The 19690-nt window shown below is 40.6% G+C and overlaps 1 protein-coding gene across 1 annotated transcript in view; it reads right to left on the reverse strand.

Annotated features, from left to right (window-relative positions):
* Positions 1-19690, reverse strand: part of LOC102376729 (disks large homolog 2) — a 519043-nt gene that overhangs the window by 422476 nt on the left and 76877 nt on the right. Inside the window, exons 4-5 of the mRNA XM_025214018.1 lie at positions 18111-18255; positions 15220-15361 (exon numbers count right to left, since the gene is read on the reverse strand). Of these exons, the coding sequence (XP_025069803.1) occupies positions 15220-15361; positions 18111-18255 (287 nt within the window). The remainder of the gene's footprint in view (positions 1-15219; positions 15362-18110; positions 18256-19690) is intronic.

A 19690-nucleotide genomic window follows, 5' to 3' on the forward strand; every position in this document is an offset into this window, starting at 1 on the left:
CGGGGCTTTATAAGGCCCGGGCCCTGCCTCCTACAGGCAGCCGGCTCCCCTTAGCTGCCCCGGCAACCCGCAGCTGGGCTTGTTACCCTGGCAACCCTCAGCTGGGCTCGTTATGATCTGCCAGGGCTCTGTCTCTCTACCTGGCAGTTTCTTCCCTCTAGGAGCAGAGCACCGGGGTGCTCTGCGACACTATCCCACTGATGTCTACTAAATCCTAAATTCATCTACGAAGGGCCTAAATCCTGTTCAAGTCCTGGAAAAACAATTGTTACAATAGGTTCCTCTTCCTCCTCCTCACTGCTTTTTGTAACTCAGTGGGTGAGATGCTTAACTTTGCATTAGCATAGTTTACTGTGAAGTAAGCATGTGTGCCTACACGTGCACGTACTTAGTTGGCAGTAAACCTCCCTAATCCCGAGTAAATCTCCTACCTGCAAATGCAAGTGGCAAATTTACTCGGGATTGGTAATGGTGCTCATGTAGACGCCCAACCAAGATCAAAATCTGTTCCTGGTCTGTCATCCACCAGGGGATGGAAGATATCTCCTTACCCCTGGGAGTTGCCTACTTCTGAGGTAGGCTCGACCACAGGAGCCCGGGTGGGGACTATGGCCCCCTGCTCTGGCAGCAGGGAGCTCCAAGCCCCCTGCTCCCAGATCACACCATTGGAGAGTGGGGGCTGGGAGACCCTTATCTCCTAGCCTGAGCTATGAGGTTGGGGGGCTCAAGCTGGGAGATCCTTATATCCCAGCCTGAGCTCGGCAGTCATGGAGCTAGTGCTAGGAGATAAGGGTCTCCCAGCCTGAGCCCCAGGACTGGCCAGGAAATGTCCCAGTCAGGGACAGGGCTTGGAAAAAGTGGGAGGGTTAGGGTAGGTCCCAGCCCCCTGCCCCTATCCATTGGTGCAGCTGCTACTAGCAAGCTAGCTGCTAACTGCTCCATGGGTGGATTGGGGAGGACGCTCAGACCTGCCCCTCCCCTGCCGCTCTTTCCACACCCCATGTCCCTGATCAGGGAGCCAGGCCCAGGATCTCCCTGCTGCCAGGGCAGGAGAACATTGTTCCCATCCCAGCTGCAGGCAGCCCCCTGGGACAGGAGATAGCTGTCTCTTGGCCTGGTGCTCCCTGCCAACCCCTGGGAGCCTGGAGCTCCCCACCCAGGGCTGTAGGGCACTGTGTGCAAATCTGCTCCCTAATCCCCACATGTGTAGATGCCTGCCTGAAAACCCTTACTCTGGCTTATTTTACACCAGACTAAATCTAGGCCAGAGTAAATGCATGTGTAGATGCACCCAGTGTTAAGGCTATGGTCATGGCATATTATAAATATAGGCATGTTAACATTTATTGAGGAACTGAACCAGGCAAGATAGGATCACATGGGTACTAAGTAGGCCTGTGTGAATAGGGAACTAGTCGATTTGGATTCAGCTGATTCAGATGCCAGAGATTTGATTCGGAGATCTGAATTGTTTTTCCAATTCAATCCGGCCAAATCACTTTGGAAGATTCGGAGACGACTCAGAAATTTGGCCATAGAGTATAATGGAGAATCAATGAAATATTTATAACTTTGTTGTATTGTGGCTTATTGGGAAGAAACATGCAGAGGTGGTAGCCTCTGCTGAGAGCATGGAGCATGCCAAGTTTCAAGGAGATAGGTGCAGGAGTTTCTGGGAAACTATACCTCAATTCCTGAAAGCAAAACTCATGTCACGTGTGTGTTTTAAGCCATAGTGGGGTGAAAACTGAAGGGATGGTAGCTCTTTCTGAGGCCACAAAGCCTTCCAAGTTTCAAGGAGATAGGTACAGGGGTTTCTGGGAAGCTGCACCCCAAACTGCTGACAAGCAAAACCCATGACATAGGTGACACTGTGTATGTGTTAAGGCACAGCGGGGTGAAAACTGCAGGGATGGTAGCCCCTGCTGAGGCCACAAAGCCTGCCAGCTGTCAAGGAGAGATTTGCAGGGGTTTCTGGGAAACTGCACCTCTGCATTTTTATCTGTGCTGCTACATCCCCCTTCCCCCCAGCCCCCCAGCCTGTCCCTCACCCCATGACGCCTCCATTTCCATTTTCACTGACTGGCTTTCTTGCCTGCATTGTGTGCCAGGCCAGCCTCTGGCTTCTTTACTATTCCTTCCATCCAGGACCAGGAGACACACCAAGTGCATGTACTTCCTCAGCCTTACACAGGATTTTTCAACCCAAAAGCTTCCTAAGTTATAGTTTTCTAACTATTTCAGTTTTTTTCATAATAAACATATAAACATAAAAACACAGGATAAGCCATCATATATCATGAGTAACAGATATCCAACACAACATCTTTACTCGTTGGTGTCAATTCCTTTATAAAAAGAAAGGCTCTGTGACAGTTCCGTCTGGATACCTTTGACGCTACTGGTACTATTGGTGTTGACCCAGCTAAGTTATTTTGACCTGCCGGCATTTACAGTGGTGGACCAGGCCGAGGCTGTAGGGGAGGAGGCGACCTCATAGGGTCACACTGCCATATTGTGCAGAGGCCCCAGCGCCAGGAAGGGCTCACCTGAACACACACACAGTCCCACAAGCACCCATGTCACGAGTTTTACCCGCCTATGGCCAGAGATGCAGGGCCTCAGAATCCAGATGCCCTCCTGCACCTATGTCCTTGACAGCTGGCAAGCTTTGTGGCCACAGCAGGGGCTACCACCCAAACATGTGACATGAGTTTTGCTTGTCAGCAGCTTGAGGTATGGTTTCCCAGAATCCCCTGCACCTATCTCCTTGAAACTTGGCAGGCTTTGTGGCCTCAGTAAGACCTACCATCTCTGTAGTTTTCACCCCACTGTGGCTTAACACACACACATGACATGAGTTTTGCTTTCATGAATTTGAGGCACAGATTCCCAGAAACCCCTAAACCTATCACCTTGAAGCCCAGCATGCTTCATGGTCTCAGCATGGGCTACCATCCCTGCAAGTTTCATCTGAATCAGCTAAAAGACATCAAAGTTATAGATCTTTCATTGATTCCCCATTCTATGGCCAAATCTCTGAATCGCCAAATCTTTTCCAAATCGATTTGGAAGCTCCAAATCGATTCAGAAAGCCTAAAGCTTCCAGCAATTTGATTCAAATTAATAGATTCAGCCTCTGAATCATCCAAATCATCTCTGAATCTGAATCACGATCCGAAGCTTTGCACAACCCTAGTACTAAGTACGCTTAAACATCTAATATGGTGGTTTGCAACCCTGTGAGACTCAAGGCACCTTAGCTTTCATTTATTTCTTGACTACCAAAAAGAGAGCAATTCCATTGCAAAGAACTCAAGAAAGCCCACAACAGGTCAGAAAGGTTTTGGTACTATGCATTCCTAATTGAAATCTCTGGGTTGATCTTGTGAATCATGTGTACTGCTAATATTACACAGTCACCTTCACATTACCCTAGTTGAGAATCACTCATCTAATAGGTGCAATCAAAGTGGGCTTGTAGGGTATGGACATTTAAACAAGTTTCTGTCAGGTGAATTGAGACATGACTACAGTGCATCAACTGCTCCACGGTAACTGCTCGTGTGCGTATGCTCTTACTCCATGGGAAATGCAAGGTAGTCTACCCTTCAATTAAAGGGGGAGTAAGGCTACCTTGAATTTACCATGGAATATAAACACACACCTAGGCAGCTACCAGAGAGTAGCTGACACATTGTAATTTCAAACACTATCTTAACTCATTGTGAATATATTTGTGGTGCTCATGCCCTTAGAAGTTCAAACAAACCATCAAATATACATTGCACATTAGATTCATAGATTCATAGATGTTAGGGTCGGAAGGGACCTCAATAGATCATCGAGTCCGACCCCCTGCATAGGCAGGAAAGAGGGCTGGGTCTAAATGACCCCAGCTAGATGGTTATCTAACCTCCTCCTGAAGACCCCCAGGGTAGGGGAGAGCACCACCTCCCTTGGGAGCCCATTCCAGACCTTGGCCACTCGAACTGTGAAGACGTTCTTCCTAATGTCCAATCTAAATCTGCTCTCTGCTAGCTTGTGGCCATTATTTCTTGTAACCCCCTGGGGCGCCTTGGTGAATAAATACTCACCAATTCCCTTCTGTGCCCCTGTGATGAACTTAATATGACAGAGAGCAGAATTTGTCCATACATATACCTTAGAGCTACCAAGCCATGCCATCAGAACTGTTAAATTTCTCAGAATATTAGCTTCTAGGTTTACACACAAATGTGTAGAAACCAACCTTACAAAATCTAAGCTATATTTTAGTCCTGCAAACAAATTACTGGGAGCTATACAGGGCTAACTGGGTAAAATTCCATGAGATGTACTATACAGATAGTCAGATTTGATGATCTATACATCCCTTGGGGCCTTAAACACTGTGAATTTGAGTCAATCATTTGGTAGACTTGAAGTTATCAGAGTCTATCATTGAGCACTTATGTGTTTATATAAAATAAATCAGGATCATTCACATTACAATGCTTCAATTCATTTGACACATTTTTACATGAAACTGCCATATGTAACAGTCAACGGTAATGTAGCAATAATAACGAAAATATTTAAATTGGTACATTTTTTGACATTTTCAAACTAGCAGCTAACCTTGATAACACCATTCAAGTATGAAAATGTAGCTGTTTTAGTCCTATTAATATTTTCAATTAACACACATGTTGTGCGTCTGACAGGCCTTTAAATAGAAGATGGCACTTTATTTGAGTGTGGTAGCTTGGGAAATCATGAGAGGAGGCTTCATTCTAGTTCTGACAGAAGCCTCTGCCCTTTCACAAAGATCTCCAGAAGGATTTCAAAGGCAAATATCTCACCACAAGAGCAAATCCACTGGCCCCATGCATTGTCTCCTGCATCTTGGCCTTTCATGAATACATTTCTTTGAATGGCCCCAATATGGATTCATTTGACATACTACTATTAATACATGTTCACAAAGAGCAGTAGTCCTTGAGATGAAAAATATGATTACCAAGTGCAACTCTGCTCTGAAAATGGCTTCATAAAGTCAGGGGTGGATCTAGGGAGAGTGTAGTTGTGTAGTTGCAATCCCTTCGATTCCTGTTCCACCCAGAGTTTACAACCAGCTGCCTAGGAAAGGCAGTGACATTTCTATTCAGGCAGCTGAAGGAGTCAATTGACTTCATGATTCATTATCTTCTCCCTGATTTCTGCTAATTTTTGTTCCTTTAACAGGTATTAACAACCCTCTTTGCTTTTTAATGGTTTTGATGTTCCAGTATTCAAACTACCCTTTCTCCAGCTATGTTACTGTCCCTTAGCTGCTCCTGGTAATGTCTCTGTTCTATTTCATAGCCCTGTAGGCTGTTTTTAGCTCTAGCTAAAAACCTTAACTCAGGTGTGGTGATATTAACTGCAGTGAAGAAATGACCAACAGTGAAGTATCGGAGGCACTATCAAGACACTAAAGAAAATGAGATTTTTTTAATGAATCTGAATAAGAGATGTATATTTAACTCCAATGACTACAGAACTAATGAAACAATATCTTTTGACTCTTTTTTGCCTATTAACTTAATATATAATCTAGCAATTTAATATAAATTACTGTAAAGTTATATTGTTTTTGCTTTTATCTTAAACTGAATGATATGGTGCTAGGCCCTTAGCATCCTAATAAAGCTTCCAGTTTCTTTTTAACTGATGAAAAATGTGTTGTGCTATATGTGACGTTATGCCACACCTTCTGTATCCACTCTTTCAAAATCCTAGATATGCCCCCTGTAAAAGTCAAGGTAGTGTCAGAGTGATGTTTTCCCCAGGTTGGCCCAGAAGCTATGTGAGGGGCAAGGATTTCTTAGCATGATATCTTTTATTGGATCAACTGGGTAGTTGGGATAGAGTTAGACAAGCTCTTGAATGCAAGACATTCTTCATTCACTGTGTTTTATTATGCAGTGCCTAGCTAATTCTGGTCAGACCTGATGAGGAATGTCCTGAGTTCAAAAACATGTCTAAGTTTATCCCAACTACCTAGTTGGTCCAATAAAGGATAACACCCTAAAAAATCCTTGCCTCTGCTATTATTGCTACTTTACCACTGATATCAATTCACAACTTTGTACTCAACATATCTGCTTTTTTGTGTTTTCAAAGTGATACCTCTTTACCTGAGTGACAAGAAATAATTTATACTTTGACAGCCTTTACTTTCAAACAGCAAAATTGAGAAGGTATATCAGTTATCAGTTGGTTGGGAAAGTACAATTTTTCTTTTTTTTTTCATGGTCAACAGAATTGTGTACTAAATTGCAACCAATTATAGCTATGAAAACTCAAAGCAGCACTGCTGGAATTAATTTTCACAGGCATCACTGAGGATTTAATTTGGCTTCTTGCACCTTTTTGAGGCATGAAATAGAGAAAACCCAGCCAAGCATGGCTATAGGCCATAAAAACGACACTTGATCCAACAGAAATTAAACATGTCACCTTACATGGTTATTTTTGTACAGTCATTTTTTCTGACTAGAAATACACTTTAGAACTAAACAGATGACTTTTTAAACCAGTGCTATTATTCATTTTCAGTTCAATAGATCAGACTAATATACTACTACTATTTGTATATGTTGCTTAACTGGGCTGGTTTAGTCAGAGATGTTTCTGATTTAAGCAGAGGGCTGGATTATATGACCTTGTAAGGTTCCTTCCAGCCTTACCTTTCTGGGATTGTAGCAGGTCTGAACTTTTAACTATTAGTACATTATCATAAAAAGTCACTTCCAATTTAATCCAAACAACGTAAAAAATATCCCATCAATAATAACTAATGGTTTGTATATATTTATCTACCATCCTACTTCAATCCTTCATTTTATTTGATCTGCTAGCAGCACAATATCGTTTATATCAATTTAAAGTTTTGTCTGTTTGTCTCTCAGTTTGTGTAGTGGAAATTGGAATAAGATGAAATCTCTGAACAGCATTCCTCACATATTTATTTCAAGGAAAGACAGGGAGAGAGAGAGGTGCTAGGGAGAATTAAAGGAACAGAAAAGGAAAACTCCCAGAGTTCCTTCTGCAGTCAATAGCTTGTCAGCTTTTCTATTGTAACCTCATGAGCCTATATTTTACTATAGTTGTAAACAAATGCCTAAGGGGTCGGGGGAATTTAGTGATGTGTGGAATGAATTGGATGCCTCATTCACTCTAAGGCGCTCTCAACATTTTGAAAAAAATCATAGGGATTTCAAAAGAAATAGCTCATGTAAAGTGATAAACAATATAAAATTTACCCAGAGAATCTAGAGAAGTTTTATATTCCCACACAAATACCCTTTTTCAATCTTTAAATATTATCTAAGGCAGAGGAGGATAGCTTAGCAGTCAAGTTATCAGATCCTAAATATCTAAACTCCATCATGCATTCAATTCCTATCAGTGTGGACTTTGAAGGTAGTGTCATTATACCATTTATACTCATGGGTGGATTTCAAAGGAGACCTTAAAATATATGTAGAGCAGGGAAAAATTATAACCAAAAATCTGTATGGGTGTCAGAAGTTAAAATTTCTCATCCAAATTCAAACCACTAATACAATCATTTAAGACAGGAGAGACAGTCATTGTGACTAAGAACCCAGGAGAAATTAAGAAAGCTTCAGAATAAAAATGTAAACCTTTTCATTTTGTCCACCTAAATTTACCTAGTCTCAGGTGACAGTTGCAATTAATTTTTTACAGAGCTGCAAGGAAAAATAATGGTTTAATTTCAAAATAATCCCTCTTGCTCCATTTTGTGAAAATCCATTCCCCATTGTGAAAATCTTAATATAAGCCTAAAATGAGGCTCCCAAATTCTTTTTTCCACAAATTCCATGGAAACAGCTTGGTACATAACACTTCATGAATCAGGTAGAGCAGAGCTTTCATTTTTTAAATCCTTGTCCTGTTTTTAGATTGCTATAATGATACGCAGATTAGTTTGCCTCATCATTAACTGTGGACTTGATTACATGAAAATAACAGAATTTGGGAGATCAGTTTGTGACTAACAGTATTATTTTTTTAATTATTATTTAGGTAAACTAAATCCCATGGCAGAAAGACTTATGACTAGTTTAAGATTATTCCTGTGCAATGAATATGTTAAATCTTGTAAAGTGATGCTTTCGCTGTATAACTACTCCATGCCTCATTTAAAGAATGTGGTAAGAGTTGCCATACTTTTTAAGATCTGTCATACTTTTGCCAATTAAAAGCAGGTCCCTGGAACAAATGATCCTGTGGAAAACATCAGCAAATGATCACCAAAGAAGCTAGAGAAAATGGGAGAACCTTCATTAGTGGGGTTTCAAGAAAAGGCTGGCTAGACATCTGTCTGGGATGACTTTGGAATAGCACATCTTCTAACAGTAGAGGGGTTGGATGAAATGTAAGTCCGTGATTTTATCATACACAGGTGTGTATAGTGTGGGCCTTGTTACTAGCTCAAATTAACTGAATTTGGGACTAACTGACTACATCAAAGGGATAACATGATTGGATATGCTAATGAAAGGTGACAGGAGGGGGCCAATTGGACAGTGCCCAGCTGCAGAGCCCTTGGAATTTCTGGTTTTGATGGACAGACCAAATTAGGCATGCCCACATTAAGACACTGGTAAAACAGCAAATTAAGATGTGTGCATGTGATGGGTTTGTTGGAACAAATAAATATGCTGACAGAATCAAAACATGAACAGTATGATGATCACAGAGAAATCAATCAACAGTATCCGGAAATGAAGAGTCATCAGAGGAGAAAAGTTAAAGAAAAAGAATAAAAGGGGAGCAAAAGGGAAGTTGGGTGTGTGTCATCATCCAACAACATCTGGACTGAAAAACAGCCATTACACACAGATGACCATCCTCTACTTTCAGGAACAGATTGGCCATTTTTCTGTGAAGTGGAGTAACATCTGGGATTGGGTGAGACTATTAAACTGAATGTTTTTCTCTCCCTCTATGTAGAAACTATTAATACATTTAATGTGTTAATAAAGTTGGATTTTAGTTAAGTTGAATGGTGTGCGGCATATTCCATATTCACTCTGGGTTGATTATGCTTTAGCGATCGTTTAGCTCCATGGGTGTCTAACAGTGAGGTATGAGTGTTTTCAAAGTAAAAAGACAAAAAGATACTTCCTGCCTCACTTTATTCATGGAGAAAAACAGAACTGTTTAAGCTAAAATTTAAAAAGCCAGCCTAAGACAGAAAGTAAGGAAAATTCCAGCTTAATATGCTCACATTTTCCAATGTTATAAGCAACTTTAAATATGGGCTTACAACAGGAAGTATCAAGTCACCTTCATAATAGATAAAAGTTACTAAGGTCCACATACTCTACAGGCCACACTACTGCAAGCCATGGTGCCCTGGGTAGCCTCCTCCTGCTTTCTCCTCCCCCACTGCACCATGCCAGGTAGGCATTCCAAGCCTCCAGCACTGAGGGTTGCGCTGCACAATCCGCACCACCCTCTGGGGTGAAGGCAGGAACTGGAAGCTGGAGAAGAGAGAGGAAGCCTAGAGACCTTGGCTGCTGCTGCAGTCAGAACAATACAGGGAGTGGTGACTGGGTGGGAACCCAGAGGATGCATGAGGCACATAGGCTATCAGTTGGACAGCCCTGGTATAAGAAATATGAATGGAAATTCTTTTTTTCTTCAATAAAGCTGATAGGAAGTACAACTACCTCCCTTCAGCATAGCATGCTCTTTTAAAACATGTGTAGTATATTGTCAATAGGCAGCCCAAGTCAACTCATTAAAGACCCCTTAGCAGCAGTTTTCATACTCTCATTATTGAATTTTGCAAGTCTCTTTCCATGCTTTATTACTGTGCTGAACAAAAGCCTACAACGTTGTCAAAAAATGGTTACTGGATACATATTACTGTACATATTTAGCAGCAATGTTTTAATTATGAGCAATCAAACCTAGGTGCTAATACAATGTTGAAGCTGCTTCTACATGACAGTTCTATCAATCATGTCATGTAACTTATGTAAGTAAACAAGAAATGGCTGAGGAATGTCATTCTCAATATAGAGGAAAATTCCCTTGAGCCATCAGTTTAATGTTCCTCTCTCTCCCTCTCTCTCAATCTCCAGCATCCTCTGCTTCACAAGGATGTTATGGTACAAAGCTGCATATAAAAGAAATCAAACATGCATTTCACAGCAAAACAGATAAATCAGATGGCTTTTTTCCCTATGAATCTTTAATATCTAGCCACAGCTAAGTGTTAACAGTGAAGTTTATATCAGCTGGTGTGCAAGCAATTTGATGCCTCAGTTTTCTGAAGTTATAAAGGAAGTAAAAACACAACATAGTAAGTCTTTACTTTTGTGGATCCCCTGATTCTCTCTCTTTCATTAATGCTAGAAAAAGTGAACATCTGAGAACTACAGAATTTGTTAGAATATAATTTCAATTTTCCAAAAATAGGGAGCCAGATGTCTGCTAGAGAGTAAATAATGATTTACAGCTCCCTCAGAGTAATTAATGTCCCAAAAATGCCATCAAGGCCAGATTGTGTCTTTTCTTCCAATTTAATAGAAGCCTATTTAAATAAGAACTTATTTCCGGAATACAGAAGGTTGCATGGATACTTATAGTTACTGGCATGTAAGTTTTTAATATATTTTTTGTCACATATTCTACTAGTTTGAAATTGAGTTATATTATTTAACTATCATATGATTATCTTTACAATAAATTAAAAAAAATAATGGAAGAGAATGATAAAGATGTAAATACTGGTTCTTTTTAATATGTGCTCAGTAAAACGATGAATAAAAATAAAATAATGCTCTTAATTCGTGCCATTTGCCATCCGTAACCAGAGAAATCACAGTAATAGGCATACAATATTCAATATCAAGTCACAGGCAGATCAAGGTGACCTTTGTTTTATCTTTACTCCCAATATGCTACAGCTTAACTAATTTGTTCTCAAAATTATTGCTAAGAAAAGGTTTCACTGAATTTACTAATTTAAGTGATTTAACAAAAATGCTAATTTTTATCCAAGGGAAATACTTTTTTTTGTGTAAAATGATACTATTCACATCAGTAAAACTTAATACTAAAATAGGGAAAAATTCAAGCACTTGAAATGCTCAAGTATTTAAACTGTACAACAGAATTTTTTTTAACAATGAGTAAGTAAAAAAACCCCTTGCTATCAGTTTCTCTCACAAGTCATACAAATATCTGAACTGTATACCCCAGTTACAGAAAAGGTTGTACTATTCCATATATTTCTAACTCATAAAAATGATGTGGAAATCTACCAGCAGCACTGTCACATTATGACAACGTTATTCGGAAATACAATTCCTTATGACCTGGTTACCATATAATGTTGCAACTGTGGCCTTTTGGAAAGACCTCACGTATATATGTGTATATACATATATACATACACATATACATATGTGTATTTGTGTGTATATACATATATATATGTGTGTGTGTGTGTGTGTGTATGTACACACACACACACACACACACACACACGTGGATATTACTGCCATTACAGAAATAGTTTTGGAAAAGGTTCAATTATAAATGCTGTAATCAACGGATTTTTCATGAAAGAAAATTTCCTCCACAGCTCCTCCAGTTGTTTTGCCAGACTTCCAAAATTCCCCCAAAATTTTACAATATTGGTAAATTTTCTAGCAACAAATAGAGGCTGAGTCTCATCTGAACATTACAAACCCTTTATAAAAGAAAGACCAACAGGATCTCCAGTTTACACATTTTTCCACCCCTACCCATGTCAGAACTTGGGGGATGCCCTGGTCCCTTGGTCTTAGTTACATCACTATGCCTATGTTTAATTTAAGCTCATGGGTGGGGCATGTTTAAATAGACTACTGTAAGTGATCAATGGGTTAAGTGATTTCCCACTTCAAATCAAAAGGCAACCCAGCAGGAAAAGAAAGAACAGAAGCTGGACCTCCTGACTCCTAGTATAAAGTTTGCTGGACCTCATCATCTTCTCTGTGGGCGCATCTACATGAGATACTTAATGTCTATTGGACTATTTCTACTGTGCATTAGCGTGGCTGGCAAAGCCATGTTAATGTGCTAATGCACAGTAGATTAGTCCAATGGGCATTAAACGTCACTTAAAAAGTGTTCATCTGTGTGAATGGGCAGTAGCGCCAATTATGGCGTATTAAATTATCACCTGTTATTGCAGGTGCTAAACTTAATGCACGGTAATTACGGCACATTAATGACCATGTAAATGCATCTTACAGGCCTCCATGTAGATGCTAGGTATTACCTAAACACATCCAGCAACAAAAATTTGAACTTTTGAGGCTTTTCTACTGCACAAGACAATGTATCCTGTGCATGGCATTTATCCAGATCATATCCTCATAGCCTCGCAGCATAATGACTGTTTGACATTATTCCTAGAAACGGTCTTCCTTTGCAGGTTGCAGTAAATGCTTGATTAGTGTTAATGTATTTTGGTTTGATTAGTTGTGTCACATTCATGAGTCTCTCCTGCTGCTCTGATTGATAGCTTTATTGTTCCAATGACATCAATTGTTCCAATGACATCAACTTGTCATAGGAGGGCATGAAGAGAGAAACCATTTTTTAATGTACTGGTGCCAGTATCAGAGAGCACTTTGAATTTCAGACCTGACTTGGATACTATATTCAGAGCCAGTACAGGGAAAGGAATACTGGGATGATGTTTTCATGGCAACCTTTGTTGCTAAGCAGATAAACAGCTCTGTTTGTGTTAATTGTTCCTTTTTCCAAACAGTACACAATTCCAGTGGCTGTGAACATCTCATTTCAGAGCAGGGCTCTGCAAATAATTGATTTTTCAGTTCAGTGGCCAAACTGAAAACGGGGAGGAGGAAATGGTTTGATTTACACTGAAATTAATTTTTCCCCCTCTCACCGAATCGAAACAAAACAAAACAAAACCAAATGTTTCAGATAAAAAACATACCCAAACATTTCCTTCAATCTCCCAGTGAAGTTACTTTGCTTTGTATAAAGTACTTAGTCAATGAAGCAGAAAGAGAGAGGAAGAGAGAGAAAGAGACGCTTCTATAATCAGTAGTCAGGTCACTCCACCGGGGGGGGAGTGTGGAAATCAGTGGATTCCACTAACTGCTCCACTAGACATATAAGTATATTATCTCCTCAGAGTCCCAAATCATGGGTGTGTGTCTCAGTCATTGGGCTGCTATGTAAAAGGATGGCATTGTATAACTGCCCTTTCTTTCTTATCCTCCATTTTTTGAGCATGACCTTCCCCGCAAAAACTATTTAACGAATTCTACCCAGATCACCATCAGTGCTAGGGGTGACTGAAAGCACCTTTGTCAATAAGTGAATTTTTGTCAAAAATAATCAATCAGCCCTACTGCAAAGCAAGGCGAGACATTTCACATTTCATTCCTAATCAGGGGTGTAGGTTGTAGCCGTGTTGGTCTAAGGACGCAGGCGGCCAAGGTTCTTTGGGTGAATCGGATATCTTTTATTAGACCAACTTAAATAGTTGGAAAACATTTATTAAGCAAGCTTTCCGGTTCAAAAACCCTTCATCAGGCTAAGGAAGTTTCAGCAGTTGGTGTGTTCCTAAACATGAGTTATGATGATCAATCCTGGAGGTGACAAATGAGTGGATTGCCATGACCAAGGGTCTGGGTCCAACAAGATCAGCTGCAAACTTTTGAAGAGATGGAAGGAAAGACAGGGCTACTCAGGAATCAATCTTCTTTTTATAGCTTCTCACTGGCCGCGTCTACACAAGATGCTTACTGAGCAGTAGCTCATTACTACTGTACAGCAGCTCAGTACTACTGCACAGTCGTGTCATGTAGCATGAAATGTGATGCAATGCTACTGCGCAATAGTAACAAGCTACTGTGCAGTCACCATCACCAGAAAGCCATGAAGGAATGCTACTGCACAGTAACGCTGATTACTGCGCAGTCATTTAGGACTTGGATATGCAAGTACTAAATGACTGCAATAACAACTGTGCGGTCAGTGTCTCATGTGGACATAGCCACTGTTTCCATTCTCAAGCTCACTGTGACTTTCCATTCCTTCCTAATTCCTTTCTTTACCCTCTGTACCTTCTTGGCCTCCAGTACTTGATAACTGCTCTCTCAGCAGACTCTTCCATTTGCCCAATAGAGCTTCCCTCCTCTCCTACTACAGCTCCCTCCCAAGGCACAGTAACACCAAAGCTGAATTTGGCCCCATATGCTCTGCTGACAAGAACTACTCTGACAATACTACTCTGTTATGTGCTAAGACAGTTAAGAACCAGGGAAACTGGGATTAACCCAGAGAAAGCACTGACAGGAAATTTGATTAAATCCGTGTTCCAACTATTAATGAAAAGAACATGATTGTAGGTAAGAAACTTCCACAGAAAGTCAACACTTGCAGCTAAACTTATCTTTAGAGAAACTCCTACTTTTGGTTAAAGAGATCTCTGCATAGCCAATGACAGGAGCAGGGGGGGAGGGGATGGCAGGAAGATATAAGGAGCTGTTGCTTTCCTATCCAACAGAGGACGCAGAGGTCTGGTTTTCATACACTTTAAATCCTAATGAAAATCATTCCCTTGAATGTATCTGACCCAACAAATCAGGCAGTTTAAGAGATTTTGAAGATTTGCCAGAGCAAAAGGGAAATGGATAAAAGTTATGGGTTTCATACTAAAGTCACTGGACACAATTCTGTGATTTGTGCTCTGCAGGGGACCTGCCTAAGTTCCTTCAGCCTTAAACACTCTGAACCTCTGAAAATGGAAATATACTGAAGAAAACAAGTACAATTTTCATTTCCCTGTCTTACCAGACAGCATAATGAAATCTCATTTCACACACTTGACTATTGTAGCCTTTTGTAGGTGGATGGCAGTGTGATCAATATTCTAACCGCCCTTCAAACAAGAAAGAAAAATATAAATTGTCTCATCAGTGACACTTGACTGAAACGCAGGAAAAAACAGCACTTTCCACCTTAACTATCTGCTTGGAAACCATTTTAAATGGATAAAACTGGCTGTCTCATTCTCATGTAGTAAGGCCAATCCACGTATTGCCCCGAGTACTCCATTACTGTTGTAACAATGTTCTTTGCAATTTTCACCAAAAAAGCAATGTATAAAGAGAGATATCTGACCTGGTATAGTCGTCCTCCACAAGCATGTGCTTTGGAATGGGCGAGTATCTTCCTGGTGAGATAGGGGCCAAAGACGATTTGTACTCTAAAGTGCCATTGTTGCCAGAAGTGAGTATATGATTTTCCATGGGTGGAGAATAAGCTGGTGGTTAAAATAAACTGGTGTTAGGGACAGTTTCATTTGATCAGGCTGCCACAGTATCATTTCTATTTAAGCACCAATACACAATCCCTCCTTAATCAAAGCAAGACAGTGAATGAAAGCTTAGACTTTGGGGTGGAAAAAAGTAACACTTGCTGTTGACTCATTTTATGCGGACATTATGAAACAAAGGGATCTTTAGGAAGGATCTGAATGAGAAAGGGTGGCTTGGGAGATAGGAAATGTAAGCTTTCTGGCTTTGCTGTATAGCGGGAGCATTGAAACAAGAGACCAGCTGAGGGATTAGGTTTGGGATGGAGCCATGCAGGTACTTTAGGCAAGGCAGAAATTATAGTTTAGAGCCTTGATTTATCAAAAGGAGCCTAAGGGAGTTAGATGCCAAAGTTCTCACTAAAATTGAAATGTTAATGCAAGCCTAGACTGCGTCATAATTTAGATCCCGGTAAAGCTAGTTAAAAAGGAAGAAAGTTAATATAAATGTGACACAGGCTAACGATTAACAATGACAATTTTATAAGGCTGCAGTCTTTGCCTCCTCTTTATTTTTACCATTCTCAAGATAATGAGGATATTTATGGCTGGAAATATGTAATAAAGGTTGTGTCCCAACCTCTAGTCAGTGTAATTAGAGGAAAGGAAATTGTAAGGAAGAAAAACAAAGACACATGCTGTGCCACTGAGCTATGATTAATTCCCTTTTGAAAAGGAGATGTTTAAACTTTCTAGTCATAGTTCTGGTCCTTCTTGTAGATGCTGTGATATTAAATGTTTCAAGACAAAATAGCTCTATGGGGAAATGCCATTACTTGCTCTGAGATATTCTGAACATGTAGGTCTCATGAAAGACTCCCATAGGATAAATGAATCTGTCTACCCTGACAACTTGGGTATGTGTTATTGAAAATCTTTTCCAGCTTTCTTTTCCCTCCAGAATTGCTTCCTCTTTTCCCCTATGCTGCTGATCACTTCTCTGGCACAACACTACACGCTGCTTCATGATTACTGAAATAGCATTTGGGAGGATCAGATAATACAGGCAGTTGGAAAGGAGATGCTGAGCTTTTGTACTTCATAGGCACTGCTAAGAAACCAGCCCAGATTGGTAGTGAACAAATATCACTGCCATCTGTTGGCTGTTTAGGAGCATCTGCTAAATGAACAGGTGGTCTTGGGGCAGTGTGGTGTACTGCCTAAATATGCACGGTACAAAACCTACGTTGCAAAACTTGTCTCCCAAATAGAGGCAGCTGGGAGTATTAGCATGTGAGGAAAGGGCTGAGGGGCAGGGATGCAGAAATCAGATATATCTAATCTTTGATTTCTACTAGGAACTCTAGCTTAACCAGCCTTTTGGCTTCCTGACCTCCACGGACCACAACTTTTCTGGCAGCTGCCCAGTACAGGTATGGGTCAGTTAAGTTCTTCATACTCCCAGCTTGTCTTCAGCTCGAATCAGTCAGGCTGCTTCTCATTTCCTTACTCTTACTTTCCTTACTGCTTCCCCTTCCTTACTCACTGCCAAGTGAGGAAATCAGTAGGAAAATCTTTACCTCTTCCATGGTCTCTTGAGAGTGCTCCTGAGAAGCACATCCCGAGCCCACCCAACTCTTCTCCTACCTAACCCAAATCCAGAACTAAGGCAGTGAAGCTGCTCTTCAGGCAGCCCCACTTACCACACAGAGATTAAGAATGGGGGCTGTGGAAGAGGAAGGCTTGGAGGATCCTTCAGGTTGGTGTCTCAGCTGGTTTCTCCTGTTGCATAAAAAACAGGAGCAGGCAGGTGCAGTGGCACTCTCAGGAGTTCCCTGGAAGTGGTATAGAGATTTTCAGGGAGAACTGAGGGCGGACCCCACATCCAGGAGTGTTTAATGACCAGCTAGCATATGGAGGCAAAGAGTTGCAGGAAAGCAGCTGAGCCAGAATTTACAGGTATAGGTGGGAGGGATGCACTAGATGTGAAGGGAAGCCTTGCCACATTTTGGGGTCATGAAGGAGCAGATGAATATATATAAGTGAGATGGATGCATTGTGAATAGGGTGCAAGTAGGATGATAACAAAGGACCTGCTTCTGGACCTGTGCAATGGAACAACTTTTCTGCAAGTTCAAATGCACTTCCTCAGGGCTTTTTGAGACAGAGAACTTTACTTAAAACTCAGCACGCTCCCACACTGAGCCCAGGGCATGCCCAGAAGAGGCATCTCATTAGTTGGACCCGGCTCACCCACTGTCATAACTGATGGGTCGCTTCAGTGGGGTTTTTTGGCACTTCTATCTAATAGCTGATTCAATCAGCTATTGGATAAAAGCACCAGAAAAGCCCCACTAAAGTACCCAATTTATACAGATGTTGAGGAGCCAGTTTGAACTAACGCACTGCTGCTCCAGTAAAGAGTGTTTCCCACCACCACCCTGTCTGACAGTGCTCTCTATCTGCTAACCTAGGACCTTTCTGAAAATGTTTTTACATTAAAAAAATATTAATAACAAAATGTTACCATTCTTTTTACTTCAACAATAGCAAGGGGAGTGAGCAAAGTAACACACTTACTTGTTACTTTTTGCTGTATATGTCCAAGCAACAGCACTATATCTGAGTTTTTGTACTTTAGGTATGCCATATCATGACAGTATCTTATCTAATAGTTCGTTTTTTTTCAACCTTCCAAGCCCTAGCCTTTAAAAAGACACATTTAGTCTCTTAAACCAATATACAATAAGCCACTTACAGTGTGTAATATCTGGTGGGCCATAAGGATCAGTCATGTAAATGGTGGTGGGCTTTCCAACTTTTAGATAAACTACATCTGATGTGTTCTTCAGTATCGCAACTGCTTCTTCGTGTGTTACTTCTTCTAAACTGTAATTATTTACCTTGAAGGAGAAATTAGACAGAGGAATTAGAATGGATGGACAAATACAGAAGAAATACCCACATTACCAGTGCAGTTACCAATGATGGAATAAAAACTGCAAATAATCATAAAGTTACTGTCAATAATCATCCAGACACATATTGTGATTCATAGCGTACATCTTGTAGATGTTATGGCAGCACACTCATTCTAATGCAGCATAGATGGGAGCTCATAAATGAGTGGCACCCTAAAATGTCTTAGTTTATTAGGTGAAATAGGTAGTTGATGTGTTAAGAGATGGATGAAAGGAGATAAAAATAAGAGGCTCCCTTGAAGGGCTAAGGGAGTGGAGAGAGACAGATGTGGAAGTAAGAAGAGAGGGTTTCAAGTGGTATTTTTCTGGAGTCATAGAGAGAAAGACACTGAAATATTGAAAGGGTAGCTGACTGTACCTAGAAACTGTGTGTCTGATAAAGAGATATAAATGTGAAAGTGTAGGCAGGTGTAGCCCCAAAGAGCATAGACTAAGCAGCAGAGGGTAATGGACCTGCTAAGATAGGCTGTACCTCCAATTACACTTTTTTCAGGAAAAAAGGAATATCATACACATATCTATTTATAAGCATATCTATTTATAAGAGAAATAAGTCAATTTAAGGGAGACAGAATATAGAATATATTGAATGTTATGGTAGTGCCTGGAGACCTAACAAAATCAGAGCCCCATAGTGCTAACCTCCTACTAACACAAGAGTAGATGGTTCCTTCCTGGAAGATCTGCAGTCTAAGCAGACAGGACAGCCACAGGGTATTGGGAAGAAATAAACAGGAGTATGGGTATCATCTTCCAATTAATAAAATAAGCCAATAGAAGGTCCATTGCAGGAAGTATTTATAGGAGGAAGTTGTGGCACACTAAGAAGTTTAATCACGAGTTATGGAACCAGGCTTGACAGTGAGATGGAACTATAAACTGCTGCCAAACTGTTCAGGAACTGGGAAGTGGTCCAGCCCTTGTGTGCCCCTCCAGGAGTCCTCATACCCTGCTGCGGAGTCATCAGGAACAAGAGAGAATGAAGGATATGATGTAGGGTTGCTAAATTCAAGGACATAATCTAAACATTAAATTACAGTTCTCAAACTGTTTTTAAGGTTCATTTAAAGAGGGAAATATTTGGTGTGGAACTATTTCATTTTATTGGTTACATGGACATGGAGTCATGATGTCACAGTTTGAAACAGAGAACAATGGTCCCTTCTAATACTCAGATGACAGAGCAGCTGCCACTCATTCAATACTTCGACAAGCATTCTATTGAGTACCAGTTCTCTCTCATATCTACTACACATTTCACTTTCTTTTTTCCTACTACAGACTACAAAATGACCATACACTTGAACTTTTGATAAAATAATTTAATGCAAATGGCTAAGGAGATGGCAAGCAGGAA

This window comes from Alligator sinensis, unplaced genomic scaffold (genome assembly GCF_000455745.1).
Source record: "Alligator sinensis unplaced genomic scaffold, ASM45574v1 scaffold906_1, whole genome shotgun sequence".
Taxonomy (NCBI): domain Eukaryota; kingdom Metazoa; phylum Chordata; order Crocodylia; family Alligatoridae; genus Alligator; species Alligator sinensis.